This window comes from Chenopodium album, chromosome 6 (genome assembly GCF_948465745.1).
Source record: "Chenopodium album chromosome 6, dcCheAlbu1.1, whole genome shotgun sequence".
NCBI lineage: Eukaryota > Viridiplantae > Streptophyta > Magnoliopsida > Caryophyllales > Amaranthaceae > Chenopodium > Chenopodium album.
This window is the reverse complement of record NC_137839.1, coordinates 72,585,427-72,605,512: the sequence shown is the minus strand read 5'-3', so window position 1 is coordinate 72,605,512 and position 20,086 is coordinate 72,585,427. Positions and strand designations below refer to the sequence as shown.

The following is a 20,086-nucleotide window of genomic DNA, read 5'->3' as shown; positions in this document are numbered from 1 at the left end:
ACTGAATGTGATTATGGACCAAGAAGTTTGGCTACTTATAGAATCTAGACTTTCATTTCAAGTAAAGAAATGTGGAATATCCCCTGTTTTTAGTGTAAAGAACAGGATTTCAGAATGATCAGATTAAATACAAGCATAGTTCTTGGTAATGGCTAGAAGCCAAATCTTCCGGATCTCCTATGTATTTTATGAAACGATAATCATGTTGTCTGCACTAATCTCATCCCGGTTTGTAATCATTAAAATTTATCATCTCCGCTAGATCAAAAAACTGGAAGAAATCATCGAAAACTTGGTTCATATTAAGAAGCAATTAAGCACTGATTGTGCAAGACTTGATGTTGAAAATGGATTTATGTAATTTTAAGAAGGAAAGAAAGACCTGATGTTTTGTTACTCATTAGTCATTACCAGAAACAAGAAAGTTTATGGTTCATTTCTTCATTACAACCAACAACGTCAGACAACAAGGTAGCTAAACAAAAGCAGCATTACATGCAACAAAAAGAAGTCTAGTCCAGGAACAACCGTGACAACAAAACTCACGTCGTCGGGCGAAGACGATGAACACTACATACTTATATTTACAGGACATGAAACCATGAATAACATCATGATTCATTAGCAACATCAAAGGCAAATAACTAGATATGTAACAATAACATAGTAAAAGGTTATCACTAGTACTCAGTTGAACTTTTGTCAATTGGTCACTCAAATATGCTTGCTCCTCGTCTCTCCACTGTAGAGCCTGTAAATTTAAGACGTAAAATTACGATTAATTAATGTATACGAGTATAGTGCAACCTCTAAAATAAATTATCATCATATAAAATATCTAGTTCAACCGCTAAAACAAATAATTACATGAATAGAAATATCTCGAGCAACCGCTAAAATAAATTCCAATCAATTAATATTATGTAATTAAACTATTCCGATTACTTTCTTCTTATTTTAATTTCTAAAGATCTTAGATCTATTAAGGTTGCACCATATTACTTAATACTAATATGGTGCAACCTTAATAGATCTAAGATCTTTAGAAATTAAAATAAGAAATTAAAATAAGAAGAAAGTAATCGGAATAGTTAGTACTAAGTCGATATAGTAGCTTTGTCCAAAATTTATACATGGTCCAAAATCAATCATCCAATATTATCCAAAAGATCCTTTGTTCATTAATTTATCCAATATGTCCGGTCCAATATACTTGTAGATGATATAAAATACTCTTAAACCCATTTATTTTTATTTATCCTTTGTTTATTTTATGATCTTTAAGGTTTTAGCTTGGCCAAACCAAATTATTTTTATTATTATTAGGCAGATCTGTTTCGTATAATTAGAATTTTAATATGTTACAATAAAGAATAAGCATGAATTTAAAGTATTTGGTACGTGTTGCACGTTATAATAAACCATATATGAAGTATATATGTAACGTTACCAGTCATAAACAGTAGGAGAGGTTGCTTGAGAGGGCTTATCAAAGATCTGATTTCCAATATTCCTAGAGTTGAGGTTACTGCCTGGGTTAAACACACTCCTCCACACGTTATCCTTACTACGTGCCGAATTCGGTGTCGTTGGTGTTGTTGGTGTTCCCGGTGTTCCGGGGCTAGCCGATGTCGCTGCCGGCATTGACACTGACCTCTGGTATTTCGCCGCCTCCCCTTCTATAGTATAACACACAAGATAACACTCTATGTTATGATCGACATAATATACACACAGAACGTACAAAATATATTAATCGTTACGTGCTTGTTTGGTTGACATAAAATTATATCGAACTAAAAATCGTGCATACCTTGGTTGGCTAAGTTTTGAACTTGGAGCTTCCTGAGCTTGCCTAGGCCACGGTCAGGGTGTGGACCGGCTACAACATCATCCCATAGTTTTTCTAGTAGCACCATTTTTTTCTTGTTGATTAAAAATGGATAAGTGAGTGGCTTGTTTATATAGACAAAAGTTAAGTGATAAAATATCTTGGATGATATTGCCACATTAGCAATTTGCTATTTACACACCCGTTGGATTTTGATAGACTTTTTTTTTTAGTATGGTAAATTGGTAATAATAAGATATTGCCATTTGTCACTTCTCAATTGAGCTTTTTTAAAATCAATAATATCTTCTCTTATCTCTAATGCTCCGTATTTGATGAGCTACATAACACATCATGCTTATAAAAATTAGTACTCCATATTAGGAGAACTTTGGACAAAGGATTTAGGGTCTGTTCTCAAACAGTTATTTTCAGTTCAGTTCTATTCAGCTCTAATAAGTTTAGCTCAGTTCAGTTCAGCTCCTAATTTTCTTCTCTTATAAAATATTCAGTTCAGTTCAGATCTACTCTAATAAGTTTAGCTCTAATCAATTTTGTTCAGCTCTAATCAGTTCAGTTCAGCTCTAATAAGTTCAGCTCAGCTTAGCTTAATGAGAACATACCCTTATTTTGCAATATAGTCATGAATTATGATCGAGTTCATTCTATCCACCAAAATAAGGTTATTGACTAGTTTGTTTAAAATATCTAATTTAATTAATCAATTGAAAATAAAATTTAACCATTTAAACAAACAGAATTTATATTAACTTATTGTGAGACGTTATAAATTACCTTAAAAATCGAGCATATTATTAAATCTAAAATATCATCACATTATTCTTACATTAATTAGTATGATTCCGTCCCATATAAAATGTCAACAATTAGTGAAATAAGTCCAAATTATTACTAAGCCCTTATCCTAACAAGTTGTACATAAGAAAGATCTAGATTGGCCAATTAGGCAAATAGTACAAGGGAGTGAAGTATGGAGTAAAGAGGGAGTGGAGATAGTAAAAATGCTAAGGATAAGGTTGATGGTGGAGCCCACATAGAAAATATCCTATGAAAGAGAAATGATTTCGGATCAACTTCCACCTGTCTCCTACTGATTACAAAATTGTCCTGTTCTGTAGAGGCCATTTGTGGGCCCCAATGGATGTTGGCCGATGACATGTGGCCCCCTAAAACTTTGATTATGGAATCTAATCCCATGTATTAGCTTAATCAAAAGTTATGGTCCCTTCTAAAATGTGGCATTTGGTCACGTGAGTAGATATAAATCTAATTGGGTCTAGATTTTTTTTTTTTTTAAAAAAAAGATGTTTTAAGAGCCGAATTACCCAAATTGGAAGGAAAAATTTGACCATTTGAGCTATTTTTCACTCTCGTTTAAGTTATTCTTTAAGAACGATAAATTTTTATTGGAAAAATTAAGCAAATTCTTAGTTTGATTGTAGAAAAGGCATCAAAATTATAAAATGGATTAAATAGTGATTTTGCCCTGATTAATCAAATTCAAGCCTAGCTTATCTAATATATCATCTAAATTCAATTTAATTAGGTGAGGCATAAGAGTTTTAACCAAATACACAAACATTTTAGAAAAGTAAACATGTATAAGACATTGAATTGGTACATCGTTTGTATACACATTTCTTAATCAAAAGTAAATTCATACAGTAAAGAACATTTTAGCTATTGATTGAAAAGAACAATGAAATTCAATATAGTGATGTGGACATATATTAAAAATAAGTAAATAACTCATTGAAAGATGCTATATAACGTGATTGATAAGATAACAAGAAGACAACAGCTTTAATATTATGGTGTTTGGTAACCATTAAGCATTATAAGAACTTTTTTATTAGTAATTAAGTTATTAATTTGTGAAAATCTGCATATTTATCCTGTGATGAAGATGACAAAGATAAGATGTTGAATGGTTGAATATTCTGCAAGCTTAGACAATCAACTTCCAAAGTCGGTGGTATGTCTTTGTCTCAGCATCTTATTTTTCTTTCTTAAATAACAGTACATCATTACAAATCAACTACTACCTCCGTTACACGATTTGACAAGTAGAGAGAAAAAATGTCTAATCGTTGCAAATAATATGTAACGGAGGTAGTACATAGTCATGTGACCAATTGGCAATTGCTTTGTCTTCAAAAATGTAAAACCTCATCGTTGCAGAAATTCTGCTCGTAGTATTTTGTGAGAGAAGTCTTTGGAATGCCCCTCAAGGGATTATAGTTCGCGCAACATGTCTATTAGACACCTAGCTTAAACTCGGATTTTAGATGTCTCGTACACTTTTCTAAAAAATAGCCGATAAACTAGCCTGTTTTATAAATATAGATTTGGGTTTGGTGTGTACAAAATCCTAGATGCAGCCGAGTACATACGTAAGAAAATTTATCTCTCAAAAGTCCAAAAGATAACTCTTGTCATCCATCTGCCTTAAACAGCTACTTAGTTCATACCTTCAGGATGATTAGGAGAGGAAAAGACCATCACAAACAGTCGTTAATACGTTATTAGTGATTCATCAGGGTAAAAAAAAAAGAGTTCCTGACTAGCAAATTGCAAGCTTGCAGCTTCTAGCAACATTATGATTCAACCTGCTAGCTACGTTTTCAAGCACTTAATAGTGATGCCATTTACCTTCAGCTTTCACCATTATACTGCAGGATTCTTGTGATGGCTAAACAGCTGCAGTCTAAAGGGTCAATTATTTAGAACCTCTTTCACATTTAAACTTTGACAGGAACAAAACCAAGCCATAAGCCACAACATTGGAGAGAATAAGAGCTGCCATACTTTTCTGCCAAAATATTTATCCTGCACGGGCAAGACACTGAGGTGGTAACGTAACTTCAACATCATCTTATCCATTAACAGCTGCCGCAGCATTGCCCATGAGCATGGTTATAATGGTACATTGAATAATCTGGGAGAGATGAAGTACAAGGGCTACATAGCTACCTGTCAAATATCATTAGACAGTATCCTTGATACTGTGAACCTCCATCAGAGGCATAACGAGAATTATGTTTTCTCCTCCAAGTAAACTAACACTTGATATTAACTTGCCATAAACGGCATAAAGTGATAAAGGTAGACTTGCCTTAAGATATCTCACTTTTATAACCATAGTAAGAGACTTGGACAATTTTTATCACGATCCTGATTAGTAGCTAGCACTTGAGCTAAAGAAATTACACCACATGCCTGCTTAACTTCTGTGGTTCTCATCTAGTCAACCAAAGGTATACAGTATACACCACCTACATCCAAACCATGCATCCAAGGAAGACAAATATCAACATCTCCAGTTCATTGACATAAGCCAACAAGGAGACATATAGCCAATCGTCACCCACAACATAGTAGGGAATAGAGCAAGCCTTCTCTACTTTGAGTAAAACCTCTCTTTCTAAGCATCTCCCGACTTCCCCACATTAAGCAACTAATTTTCAATTCTAGCCTAACAATGATGGAGAGAGAGAGAGTGCAAGCTATTTACCACAAGTCCATGGTATCACATTTATCAATTGCACATTTGCACATAGTGTGGAAAATATGACGAAGGTAGATGCTTTCAGCACAAGCATACTCATAATACTTTCAACTTTCAAGCTATCAAACAAGAACAGACGAATAAAGTTCTAGATTCTAAATTTCACTTAAAAACATTATGCTTTGCCAAACTGAAACCTGCTAGAGACAATGAATCATAATGACACACTATATACTTTGCTCAACAGTAATATGAACCATTATGTGAATAATGTGCCTCAGGTACCATGGATGCAGATAAAGTGCAAAACTCTTTGAATTGCAAGCTCTACATAATTACCGAGTATAATGTGAAAAATCAAATGAAAAAAATAAACTCCTAAGGCATCTACCTAGATGTCATTCTTTTTAATCCACATTCTCATATTCCTATGGCTCTAAAAACAAGTCATCATCAACATGGAGTTGGACAGGTTAAGTGTGATTAGGTAGACACTACATTCAGTCAAGATATAAGAAAGACAATAAAGATTAAGCTCTTGGAATTCCCTGAGGAGCATGGAAGCATTAAGCAAAAGCCTCTGTTATTATAGTAAACTAATTCAAATGTTTAATAAAGCATGAAACCAAAAGTTCATCTATTGGGCTCCGATAATAAAAACTATATAGTCACGAAAACAAATTATCAGAAGCTTCGTTCTTTTCACCTGTATCAGCTGTGACTTTAACTTATATGAGCTAATTAGCCTTTGTCTAGACTATTTTTCCCAAAAAAATAAATAAATAAATAAATAAATAATAAAAAATCTTATGAGAAAGAAATCCATCAATTTTCACAGATATCATCACATCAATTTTAAGGGGAACACACTCTTGTAGTTCTGCATCAATACAAATTGTCAAGCTGCTTCTCTAAAACATTAAGCAATCACATATCTTTCTCCAAAAGGAAAAAAAAAAAAAAAAAATCATTTCAGGTTTTTTAAAAATAAATTTCATGTATTTCTGGAAATATAATTTGCTCAAAAAGTCATTCATACATGCTATGGAGCATATATAACGGATAGCACCAAATAACCAGAATTTAGGCAACAGACAAATCACATGCTCAAGGATGCAATCAAAAGCAAGTAAAAACACTACAAACAAATATTCAGCAGTATGGCTCTTCACCAATTCTTCTCGCTGTTCAAAATAAGTTAGTACCAAGCTAGCCAACAAATTAGTTCCATGATACTACAAAATAGGCTACATAATGCATATTAAGAAGAAGATGAAATACATAGCATGACACCCGAGTCCATTTAACTACACAATGTCTAGATGCAAGCAAAAGAATTATGAAACATCATTTATTTAGGACTAAATCCAATCCCCTTGAAAATATTATATCCAACACAGTATGTAAGGGAATGTCTTCCTTCCATGGTTTCAATTCTTTCTTTCCTATTATTTGAGAAAAATTCAATAAATTCAAAAAAATTACAGTAGAAGTTCAAAACAAAATACCATATATCATCCAAATGAAATAGCTCAAATTATAAAAGTGATTATATTCTTCTTAATGGTTAAAAATTAGAATACTGAATGTGATGATATTTACAATCTCAATTACATGATACACTAATATAATGTTAGAGAAGATAAGAAGACTTATTACCCAATATATAGTGGTAATAAACGTAGAAGCAAGTATGAACACATTACCTGAGAGTTGAAAATTTTGATTTTAAATTAGATTTTTGACACCAACTGCTATTAGACATTGAAAAAATGTGAACTACAAAAGATTCTAGTCAAAATAATAATAAAAGCTTTGTTAGAGAGGCATGCTCTATTGTCTATTCATATACACCATAAAGTTCCAACAAATTTTGCAAACGAAAAACAGCTTAAAATTGGACTTGGGATCAATGAGCTGCAAATGAAATTGGCAGCTACAGTTCCTCAAGAGGACTTGTCATGATGCAAGTATGGGCAGCATAAAATATAAAAGGGAGAAACATGGGTAGAAAAAATAAACTATGAAAATCGTCTCCATATAATTCTAGAAGAGGCCGTGCACAAATATGGAATTAAACTTATTCCAAATATTTTTCTCTATGCATACCAGACGGAGTGTAGGCAAGACATAAGATGAAATGAAGCCAAAAAAAAAACAACTTACCAATATATACTTGGTAAAGCATAATCAGCAAGTTGAACAAATTTGAAGAATAACCAACCAATGTTATACTTGCTCCTAGCAGACAAAAGTATATCAACAATATGGAAATCAAAGAAGTACAACTTCCAATGGAAAGAAATATAACATCAGATACCACAAATAATTTACTCGTGTTCAATTATCAATCCCGTGGTAAAGAGTAAACCTTTTAAAAAAAAAGCACATGGAAATGCCTTAACACCCTATTTCTCATCAAATTAATTTGATAATTCAGAAATAGCAGTGAACCTAAATGCATTCAACCAATCATCTAGCCACAATTGTCCACTCAATTAATCCTCCCCCTAGGCCTCAACCTCACCCTTCTAGATTGAATTGAGCCAAATATGGGTTAGAATATCATTTATAATCACCATTACCAAGCTTTGGAACCTTTATGGCCCACACTTAATGGGTTGTTTATCCCAAGTCCTACATGGAAGAAATAAGGTGAAAACTTCCTTTTAAGTAAAAGCATACTCCAATTAGTATGAGGCCTTTTGTGAAGGTGCTATAAAAAAAATAATAATAATAAAATAATAATAAAAAAAAAACGTGCGGGCTAGGCCCAAAGCGGACAATATCATACTAATATGGAGTGTAGTACGTGCATGCGGCCTTAGAACACTAAAGATGTCTATATCTAACCCTTGCATTGTTATGTACCCATATCAGATTGTCAACACTTGAACATGGGTTTAACACTTTTACCTTTCTTTCTTTTTTTTTTTTTTACTAAATTCATGAGATTGTTTCACAAAATAGACAAGGTAGACAATTACACACATACCCAGGTTGGACATGGCTACACGAGTACGAGCAACATAGCGCATGCCTTTGGAGATTAGAATGAAAAGCTAATGAAAACAATAAAGATGTAAAAAAAAAGTGAGTGAATGCTAGCACCTCCATATTAAAATTTTAAATAGTCATACTAGAACAAGATCGGCTTAACCCCTTATCCTCTCCTAACTTGCCTTTTATTCACTCAATAGAAAGTTGGACAAACTTGACATAAACACTCGATGAATGACATTAGATGGGCTCTCTCATTTTGTGTAGCCTCGGAAAGTCAACTGATTTGAAGAGGTGTTAAAGTGTCAAAATTGTTATGGTGACACGAACCAAGACATTTTTTGGAACAATTTGATGGGATGGACATGTCATGAACCTCCTCCTTGAATTAAAGAACGAAGAAGAAGAAAAAATGCCCACATCAAGCATAATAACAATCAAATTGTTACCTTGACTAAAACATTAAGCAAAAAGCTTATTAACCTTCCTGGCTGGAAGTGATGCCATTAGCTTAAAGGCTAGTACGATGAACTCGTTATAAACTCATCTAATCCAAGATATGATAGCCATAGTTTCCAAAAAATAATTTAGAAGCTCTCATGATAATCATCATTATGTGAATCTCCACACCAAGAATATAAATATGCTATAAATGTCATCCAATTACTAGCCTCTAAAATTCCAACTAACCTTGAAAGCATGTCCCTTACTTCTTAGAGACATGCAATAATCATGGTGGTACCGCGATGACTAACTACTCCCTCCGTCCCATGATACTTGACACAATTACCCTTTTCGCCCGTCTCAAAATACTTGACACGTTACGAAATATGGAATGGGGCCACTAATAAAAAAAAATATTAGGTTATACTCTCTTTGGGACCACAAACCCCAAAACCCAATTAAATCCTATATTTTCTCTCCTCTCACTATCCCCACCTCCCCCACTTTTTGTTTTCTTACAATATAAAAATACAAAAGATAATCCTTTATATAATAAACAAATGTTTTAAATGGACCCACTTGTAGTTTTCTTAAACTACGTGTCCATCACAACGTCCCAAGTATTATAAGACAATGTGAGTAATAAACAATCCATATGCTCACTCTAAGGGAATTGCTTCCCTTAGGTACACATAATATTAATAGCTTAGATCAAAAGGACAAAAATTTAGAAAATCTTCTTTGTCATGATTGAGCTATCCCAAACCCATTAATGGAAAGATGCACTTGACTACATCAACCTTTGTGCATTTTGCTTTATATATCCAAAGATCGCCTCTAAGGTTGAAATGTGAATCAATGGAATGGCCCTATTAATTCCTAATATATTATATTCCTTCCAAGAACAAGCAATAAGAGCTGACGACAAAAACTTTCAAGTCACCTACAACAAAGAGAAAAGGGACTTCATCACAAATGAAGAAAGAGAAGGACTCACAAAATTGACTAGTCCTACAAAGTTACTAAAGAGACATTGTTAGTAACTATCACCTCATCGCCTATGAAGATTTCAAAAAAGGCAAAATAAGATAAAATGATCTATCTTTGAACTTTGTTTAGAAAGATAAACCCAATTAAAAACAATTCAACACAAGAAGTTTTCCTATAAAATTTGATTTGCCTTTCTTGATGATAAAGTTGGAAAATGGTTTATGTCAAAAGACTTTTGATTCCAACTATTGTCCATATCATAGGTTGGTAAAGCATCCCATTGAAATGTGTATAACCATTACTATGAAGAATACACAAGGATAAAAAGTCTCTCCTAGACTTCGATGAGCAAATGACAATTAATCAACATGGGCTAAGTTATGTTGCAAGCTTGACTTTTCTATGGTTTATGGTTCACAATAATTTGGGTTTTTCTTTTTTTTTTTTTTTTTTAAATATAAAGTAAGCAAATAAATCAAACAAAACCTTGTCATTATGTTGATTGTAGTTCTATTACAAAGCAATTTATATATTAAAAGTGATTGTACTTCATTCCATATCTACTATGTCCCATAATGCTCTTTTAAGCTTTCTTAAGCTTTGCTTTGCAATTTTGCATTAGTAGTTTAATACTTCTCTTCCGACTACTATAAACTTGGATCCCAAGACTCTCTTAACACCCTCTTTCATTCAATTAATAAGAAAATGCCCCCACTAATTCCTTGCACGTCTACTTATTCATTAGAATAACAAATGATAACCATTTATCACCTAAACATTGTGCAAAGGAAAGTGTAAACTTTTTTTTTTTTTTTAATTTTTTAAAGAAGAGTGAAGTGTAAACTTTGTTGAAAGGAAAGTGCAAACATTTTTTTAGGATGAAGGCAGTAGATTGTATCATGGAAATTGTGTATCAAAAAGAGTTAAGATAAAACATTAAATTTAAAAATTAGAAAAATAAAATAAATAATAAACTACCTGGTACTACTTTAATCAATAATGAGTTTATTTACTTGGTCATTTGGTTTGATTGTGATAAATTAATTTTTGAATTTTAATTAATAGCCTAATTGGTACAAGTAACTTTCTTCGAGAACAACTTTTTCATATTCTCAACTTATGCGATACTTCACTCTAATATGGAGGTGGCTTTCATTTTTGCACTATGTGGACAAAGGTTTGTGATGATTGCAAAAGAAGCCACGGGTTTGAGATAAATCTTTCATATTCTTAGCTATGTTACATGGAGTAAGCTAAGTCTCCAATAAGAAGGCAACTTTTTCATATACTTGGTTACGTGGAGTTAGCTTTCACTTTGGCACCATGCTAGAGACAAATTATACATCTAACAATGTCAAACTTTGTATTGGGGCATTCCTACTCAAATTGATTCTTCACCCTTTACTCATTAACATAATAACATCATCATCCTAATTTCACATGTCCTTTGTCTTAGGTTAAGGTGAGCACATACTCTTTCCCTACCACCCACCCACCCCCCCCCCCCCTCTCCAAAAAAAAAAAAAAAAAACAAAAAAACAAAAACAAAAACAAAAAAAACATCCACATTAATTATCAATCCAACTCATCCTCTTCTTTCCTGAGCTAAAACAACACCCATGTCCATAACATTATGTCATGTGAGCACAGGTTCAAAGTTTAACGCCAAATTTAAAAATCATAGTTTTAAGTCATTTGCCTAATGTCATAACTTGTGAGCATAAAAAATCGACTTGGTTTCAATATGGTAAAATGATGCTCAAAGTTTGTCGTTTAAAAGGAAACTAAGATGGCAAGAAAAAAAGCAATAAATACATATTGCACACCAAGGGCTTCCACTTGACTTGGCCTTCACTGAAATGACCAAAAATCTTCAACATAATGTACGACCAAAAGAAATTCTTAAGGCATAAAAATGTTCTAACCTAAAAGACACCCAAGAAAAATACCTACACTGGCATTTTATAAAGTTAAGGTTCTGGTCATATTCAGGAGAGTCTCATATGTAGCTCTCAGCAGGTAAGAAAACTGTACAATAACCAGGACCCATTATGTGCTTCTAAAATCTGCCATATTTGTCAACATATGCCTGAAATAGGTATAAATACATGTCAGATTTAGAACACCTTGTGTAATTCTTAAATACGTCTAGCTGATTTTTAAAGTCTCACCTGAATAAGCTTCAATATTTTAGGACGGGAAAAAGACAGATATTGCTTAATCAACTCTGACGAATTTGGAACTTGATTTGGTTTTAAAGTGCTCAGAATCTTGTCTTCGGCTTTTTGAACTATTACCTTATATACATCCTTCGACAGGCGGCCTTCATGCCATATTGGTTTCATCAACTCCTTCACGAATTCTATAAGAGCAGCACGAAAACACCTTATTATCTTAGATTCTTCATCATCTAATTCAATAGGTTGCCTGCCATTTTCTAACTTCAGTTCCCCACTTTGTATCTTAGAGTTACCATCATTGACACTTCTGCTTGCTTTGAGTATAGCTTTGACACTGCCAGGAACCATAGGATTCTCCTCTTCAGTCAAACTCTTATTTTGAGCATCACTATTAGAAGTTGCGGCTGATTCTGCTTCAACAGCAGGGATGACTTTGTCATGGCCACTGTAATTTTTGTCCCAAGATTCAATTTCTAATCTTCTAGGCAACTCCGGAGAATTCTGTCCGGAGATGCTTTTTGCATCTTGAGTTTGACATGAAGGAAGCCTAACGGATTCACGTCCAATATCAGATTTCTCAATGCTATCACGAAAAGGGTCATATGGAACATCTGAAGATCTATTTACTGGAGGTTTGAAATAGGAGGATTGAAAGGGGACAGATGGCTCCCAGTTATAGGGAGTAAAAGCCTTCTTATACTTAAAAGAGAGAAGCCCACCCAGTGTATAACTCGAATCAGAATACTTTCCTGAATTAGATCCTGAATACAAGGGAGAGCTACACAGTAAAGAAGTGTTTTTCCAACTAGAGAAATGGTAAGAAGGCACAGAACTCTGAGCATCCAATGAATAACCCCTTCGCATAGCAGCCGATTCTTCCACTAACCTCGAGATAGAATCTGAGCCAGAAGATACTCCTAATTCCCTCATTGAAGATCCAAACCTAGAGCAGAAATTCTGCTGTGGTATAGAACTGCTTTCAGCAACTGACGATCCATAATTATCAGATGAGTGATTTTCTTTATAGATATCTACTTCTACCTCTACTTGCCTAGGGCCATCTTTACAAGACGGCAAATTCTTGAAATCAGTAGAAAATAGGGAAGATGAAACCTTTCTCTCAAGCAAGGCATTCGTATCCGTATCTTCATATTGACGAGATCCCACTCCACGCTCTCTTTGAATACCCTTTCCTACATTATCTCCAGAACCTGCTAACATAGAGGTACTCATTAGAAGAATTAAATTGCAGGTGCGTTACAGCCGTACAACACTCCTTAAAGACTTGAATATACCTTTATCAGGTGAAAGCTCGCTTTTAGTGAGCAGCACACCTCCCTCTACTTGCGTAGCATTTTCATGATCTCTTTTATGAAGAAATCTACAGGAACTCCCTTTGATGCACCAACCTTTAGCGAAATACTCACAAATAATCGCAGGTCGTTTACTCCCATCCTCACATTCAGCGCCAGGTGACAAGCTCCTTGACCTCACTCGGGGAAACCACGATCTGGAAAAACTCATGCATTAGCAATATAAACAATAATTGGAGCATTAGAGCCTCTGTTCTGCGAAAGAATCAACACAGCATAACTACCAGTAAGAACTAATTTATAGAATCAAATTTGCAGACCTTGAGTCCTTATGGTCCATGTCTTGTCTTGACGGGGAATGATGATTTGGCTCCTCAGAAAGCAGCTTAGAATCCTTGACATCAGCAGTCTCCATATTACCCAATTGATCACTAACAGCATGAGGAGCAGAAACATGCGTCTCAGAGGCAGAAACTAGAATTGATTGTTTTACATGCTCCTGTTTCTCTTCCACAGCATCACTTCCATTACTAAGAGGGCCAGCGATATGTTTGTACAATTTTGAAGATTTGTAACGCCCAACATCAATTGAAGGGGTCCCCGATTCATCCGCATTCTGCAATTTAGGTGATGAATTTCGGTCACAGCAGGTTTCTGCAGCGCGGGTATCACATAGAATACTTGCTTCAGACTTTACATCACTTGTATGTCCTGATCTCAAGCATACCTCACCTCCTTTGGTTTCAACATCTTGGCTATCATCTACATGAAGATAGAATGCGAGTAAACAAATGAATGAGGCAGCATCTTCTTTAGATCAATTGCTTCTAAACCAAACATAAACTTCTAATTAGAATCACTTCAAACCTTATCAGTAAGACAAGCCAGTACGAATGTAGAATTAAACAACCAGAAGAGAAGAATGGACAACAACCAAGACAAGGGCTTAAAATGCCTTGACACAAAGCAGATCCTCAGTGAGTATCCACCACAATCTACATTCACTGACAATATTGAGACTCACAGCATACCTTAAGACCTCCAACAACATCATAGACAGCTTAAAATGAGTTTATTATACTCCATTCCAACTCAAATAACCTTGGTAATGCAATATTACGCATACCCTTCTCCAAGAGAGATTATTCCTTGAAATATATTCAATCTCAAAAATAATCCTCAATCCAAGCATCCAAAGTAAAATAGCATGCCATCTTAGGAGAGACACACGCTTAAGGATAGAAGCCCGAACCACCCTTCACAAAACCACAAGCTCCAAACTTGTGATCTTCAAAGCATCAAGGGATGGCAAAGGATCCGACTTAGATGGACAAGTCTAGTCCATTTAATAATCGGACCCGGATAAAGGATACGGACCTCCGAATGAGTCCATTTCCACATGATTTAAACCTCGGAATCCGAATTAGGGTCCAAATTTTCCCCTTACATAATTTTCATATATTATTCTAAATGCTAATTCCAAATAAAATCAATTACACAACTAAATACTCTCACTAAATCCAACCATAATAGCAACATCAAATAGTAAAGCATAATTATCTTCAAATTACACCATTTAAATCCAACTCGACTAGGCATGGTCGAACACAAGTCGAACCATAACCAAACCCGATCCAACTCCAATTCAAAGACCAAATTCAATTTTTGAATACTTTTTCTACAAACTTGGGTATAACTTTTTCCTTCGAATGGGTTAGATTTGGATTTGAATCACCATCCTTATAAGCATCGAAGATGCAAAACCTTAACAAAGTTTTGTAGGATAGTACCTTTAAAACATATTTGACACATCTAATGGCTACATTTGACCATTTATGATGTAGCCAAACATATTCATTGGTATTTGGCTTTGGATTATGATGCACTAAATCAAAATGACTTTTTGAACACCATGTATGAAGCAAGCCTAAATGGTTTTGAATGGGAAGGATTAGACTTATCAAAACTTCATTCCTTACCATGGCGAGACAAGGGGTTATAACCAATAGCTCACGGACTAGTCAACAACTTTAAGTAACAATCGAGCCTAATATTTTAAGCTTGAGCCAGTGCTTGTCGAGGGCAAATCTTCAAGCTTATCCAATGTAGTCATGTCGCAAACTCGCAATAATAGTTGCAAGACCGCCTTCCACCTGATACATATTTAGGTGATCCAACACAATGATGTGACCTAGATTTAATGCTTAGCCATATGGGCTCATAGCTTAATGTAAACTTAGTAAGTTCAAGAATATAATCTTTTAAAAAGATAATGTTCTTGACAACACCAAGTTTAAATATTTTGTAACCCTCAAAATATATTTGTAAGTTGTAACAGCTCTGAAACATGCTCAAGCTATTAAAGTCACACTTAGTAATGTTCTAACTAATAAATTAATTTATCAAGTCAATCTTCATACGAACTTTCACCGGCCAAGTTACGATCAACTTAATATCATCTTAAGATGATAGCCTCTTAACATAATGTAGAATGTTTTTGAATCCTATTCTATGTCCTATAGTCCTAATTAAAAGAGCTAACATCACTTGTGTACCAAAGTCGACACATCTAACATAATGTTCGCACCGAACATGGAGCAAGCATTACTGCATTAGATCTTTCAATAGCTTCGTAACAAAGAAAAGGATATGTGATATGAGGGTTAGTTATGCATTCATACTCAAAAGGAATAAATCTAGTTCTTCTTCCTTCTCATCTAAATATTATTTCTTCTTCACGCCAAATAGAAGTCTAAAATTCAAAGCATTAGATCTTCTAACAATTACGTAAAGGAAAATATGATAAGAGAGTATAGTATGCATTTTTATCAATTCAAGTTAAAGAAAATGAATCTAGATCTTCTTAATTTTCTTTCTTCATCTAGAATCCGCCTTCTCCAAATTCACCTTTCATTAGTTTGATTTTAGAGTAGTATAAAAGAAAGATAATAGTAAAGAACATTTTATGATTTTTGTTTTTCTTCATCGAATTCCTAATAATTTTGATTTTTTTTTTGTTTCTTGATCCTTAGAATTTGTATCCCTAAATCTTAGGCTGCTACGCAATTAGTTCAAACTTCATCATTTAACATAAGAAAAGTACAAGTTAATTGAATAATGAATAAATAACTATACCATGATATCATATTTAGTAATTTTACTTTTTTCGATTAGCTATTCGTTCTTTCACGGCTTTTGTTTGTAAACAATTCATGCTTGTCTAAAACCAATATTATAGTTTAGCTTTAATGCCCTATATGCTATAATAACGGTATGTTGAATGCCAAGACCATCGAGACTACCCACCCTTCACATGCACCCATGACAAGCTAATAATACCACTACACACGTCAGTTGCTCCAAATAACCATGGAAAAACAAAGTGTATCATAAAGGTTAACTAGGTTAAACTCCAACACCTTATAGCTTGGCAGACTTAACGTTTTTCCTTTTCAATCCTTTTTAAAATGTTCAGATTTAAATTCTTCCTTTCAATGCCTTGATTTTCCATCAAATGCCCCTCCTAAGAAGCCTACAAACTCCACTCATCCACTTTTTTCAATTTATATAGCCAACTTCCCCATCAAATGGGGTTCCTATACCTCACTACAGCCCCTAGTTTTTTATCATTATATAACCTCAAATTTTCGACTTACCTTGGTTGCTCCCCACTTTCCTTTTACAAACACCAAAAGGGGAAATTATGTGCATATTAAGATTTCTTCTTTCTAAATCCCTCATTCCCTTCAAACTCTTTATTTCATTCCTTTCTTCCATAATATTTCTTATTGTAGCTCTAATAACCAAGATTTGCTAAATATGGTGGATCAAACAACAAGATATGTGCCCTCAACCTTTCACAAGCACCCATATTTAAGGTGTCTTCATCATAATACAACTACACTCAAATCACTCCAATCAACCATGCCAAGGCGTAATGTTTCATAAAGGGTAATAACCATGGGACACAAATTAACAACCAAGATAATCCATCATAATCATGGTAACTTAAGTACATAAATTGATTTTAATCCTTATTGAATACTCTATCCAGCACCTTGCCTTCTTAATATTTAGAGATAATAAGATTCTAAATTTACAAAATTAATCAAATTCTATAAATTCTAAGTAAACCCAACAGCCTTGAATAGATTCCAAGGGTTGATAGAAGCTTCTGGAAAGTCTAATTAGATTAAGAATTTGAGTTTCCGGAAGTAAATGAATACTTTTTTAAGCCATAAAACAACAATCAACAAGCATCACTCAACTCCACCTTATGCACATGTCAAAAATTCATCTTAAAACACTTCTTGCAATCCCACCTTTCCTAAACAAGTCAGTGGATTTTATATACTAAGAAGCTACTTAGCCCTAGTGGCTAGTTATAACAACAAGCTAAGATAACCATAATAACCACATCCTTCACTCCAACCAGTTATAACAACAAGCTCGTTTTACCATAATAGCCACATCATTTCAACCCATAAATTTCACACAGAATCTATTTCCTCAGATCACTTTTGACTAATCAATGCCCCAAATGGAGAATTTAGCATAATGGGATGATCGAAAGCCTATATATTCGATGGATGATCGAAAGCCGTCCGCTTTACTTTCTGCACATCACCCCAATCCAGTTGATCCTAAGGGTATGTACTCGATCAAGGTTTATATAACTCATCTAAATCAAATTCAAACGAACAACATCAACTAACATGCAAGCAAAGCAAAAAACATTAATCATCATCAAAAATCAAATACAAATTGAAGCAAAACTCGGCAATCAAACTATCAAAATCAAACAAATTGGCAATTTAGATGGTAAAATTGAAGATAACAAACCGAAAACTGGCGAATTCAATTTCGCAGGAGCAATTGCAATTGCGACATCATTGATTTCCCCTTCTCCTTCTCCGCCATTGTCATCGCCTTCAATTTCCGCCATTGTTACATCTCGCTCCGCCAAATTCGCATCCTCTTTACCCAAATTCGAACCTTCTTCCGCCATTGTTGCATCTTCTTCATCATCCGTTACTTCTTCCTCTACTTCTTCTTCAACCTCTTCGTATTCCTCAACCTCCTCGTACTCTTCCTCTTCTTCTTCTTCTTCAACCTCTTCTTCTTCTTCTACTTCCTCCTCCTCTTCCTCAACATCATCATCTGCAACTTTATCTTCTTCCTCTTCTGCAACTTCTTCTTCAACCTCTTCGAATTCTTCCTCCTCTTCTACTTCTTCTTCAACCTCCTCGTATTCTTCTACCTCTTCATATTCTTCTTCAACCTCCTCTTCTTCCTCAACCTCTTCGTATTCTTCTTCGTCTTCCTCCTCTAAAGGATCGCCATTGTTGCGGTGAGAATCGGAGGAAGCCATAGAAGGATCGTGGGTTTCTCAAAGGTAGTAACTGTATAGTACTCTGTATATTTATTCATGTATCATCTCCATCTAAATTGATCATGTATTTATAGGATGAATTCATTAGGTTTACCTATCATTCATCCTCTTATTTATTGAAATAATTTATCTTGTTTTTTTTTTTTTTTTTTGTACTCGTACTTTTTCTTTTTTTATACACATGGTGACATAGACAAGATCAGTGGCGGATCCAGGATTTTACGGGTGCTAGGTCACCATTACTCTGTTACGGGGAAGGAGAAGGATAATGACAAGTCACTAATGAAACTATCAAAAAAATTTCGAACAATGACTTTAACAATTTACCAGTAAAAAAAAAAACGCTAGTAGCTTCCCCTGGGAGTCGAACCAGTAACTTTAGTCTAAAAATATGAAGCCTCCACCATTAGACTACGGAGTACATATCATTATCAATTGCAATATTTAATATTTAAACCTTTTCAGTTTTCGTGCTAGGTCACGTGACCCACCGTGCACAAGGGTGGCTCCGCCACTGGACAAGATAACTCGTTTATAATTAGGCTCGATTGAATGTACTCCGTAATATTTTTTATAGAATACGTACTATTTTTTTTCGCAAGTACTAAATACAGTACAAAATAACCTAAAAATTAATGATATGAAAATATTAAAATGACTTAAATACCCTTTTCTAAAATGAAAAAACTGATTCACAATTTCACCCGCCTTTTTGTTTTTACATTTTTAATTTTGCAATTCATTTTACTGGTCAATTTTTTTCATTTCAGTCACCATTTATTTTTTATTTTTTATTATTTTTTTTTTCGCAATTCATTTCATTTCACTATTTCCCTTAAAATTCTTCAATCTGAGCCCTAGAGACGAAAAAGTCGTTCACCCCTCATAAACCATCTGGTCTTAGGTTTTTTTTCGTTTAATTTTTTTTGTTGAATTATTGTAATTTTTCATTATAAGTACCACCGACTATGTTTTTCGAGGGTACTATATTTACCCCCAGAAATATTATCAGAGGGTATTAGAGACCCCCGGAAATCTTAGCCGGGGGGTACTGGAGACCCCCGGAAATCTTAGCCAGGGGGTAATAAAGACCCCCGGAAATCTTAGCCGGGGGGTACTTGAGACCCCCGGAAATCTTACCCGGGGGGTACTTGAGACCCCTGGAAATCGTATAGGGGGTTGCTAGAGACCTTCAAAAATCTTATCCGTATAAGATGGAAATTTTATTTCGTTTGATTGTTCATCTATTACAACAAAAAAATTTCATACCTCAAAAAAATGTCGTAGTGCATTTCATTATTGTCTATGAATTTATATAGTATTGAATATTAAATAGGATACAAGATTGAATACATTAGAATATGGTTGTAAATTAAACAGTTGGGATGATTATGTAGTTAGGAGTGT

At 34.3% G+C, this 20,086-nt stretch overlaps 2 protein-coding genes across 2 annotated transcripts; both read right to left on the bottom strand.

The window, feature by feature from the left end:
* Positions 1–407: 407 nt before the first annotated feature.
* Positions 408–1,971, bottom strand: LOC145636255 (auxin-repressed 12.5 kDa protein-like). The gene is made up of 3 exons (XM_081687765.1): positions 1,814–1,971; positions 1,451–1,679; positions 408–751 (listed from the first exon to the last, which is right to left on the bottom strand). Exons 1-3 carry the CDS (start codon positions 1,917–1,919, stop codon positions 715–717), a joined length of 372 nt encoding a protein of 123 aa, XP_081543891.1. The 5' UTR covers positions 1,920–1,971; the 3' UTR covers positions 408–714.
* Positions 1,972–11,586: 9,615 nt separating this feature from the next.
* On the bottom strand, positions 11,587–18,795 carry LOC145636254 (protein FRIGIDA-ESSENTIAL 1-like). Its single transcript, XM_081687764.1, has 5 exons — positions 18,130–18,795; positions 13,608–14,049; positions 13,270–13,484; positions 11,966–13,185; positions 11,587–11,883 (listed from the first exon to the last, which is right to left on the bottom strand). The coding sequence occupies exons 1-5, from the start codon at positions 18,656–18,658 to the stop codon at positions 11,854–11,856; spliced, it is 2,436 nt and encodes an 811-aa protein (XP_081543890.1). The 5' UTR covers positions 18,659–18,795; the 3' UTR covers positions 11,587–11,853.
* Positions 18,796–20,086: the final 1,291 nt, after the last annotated feature.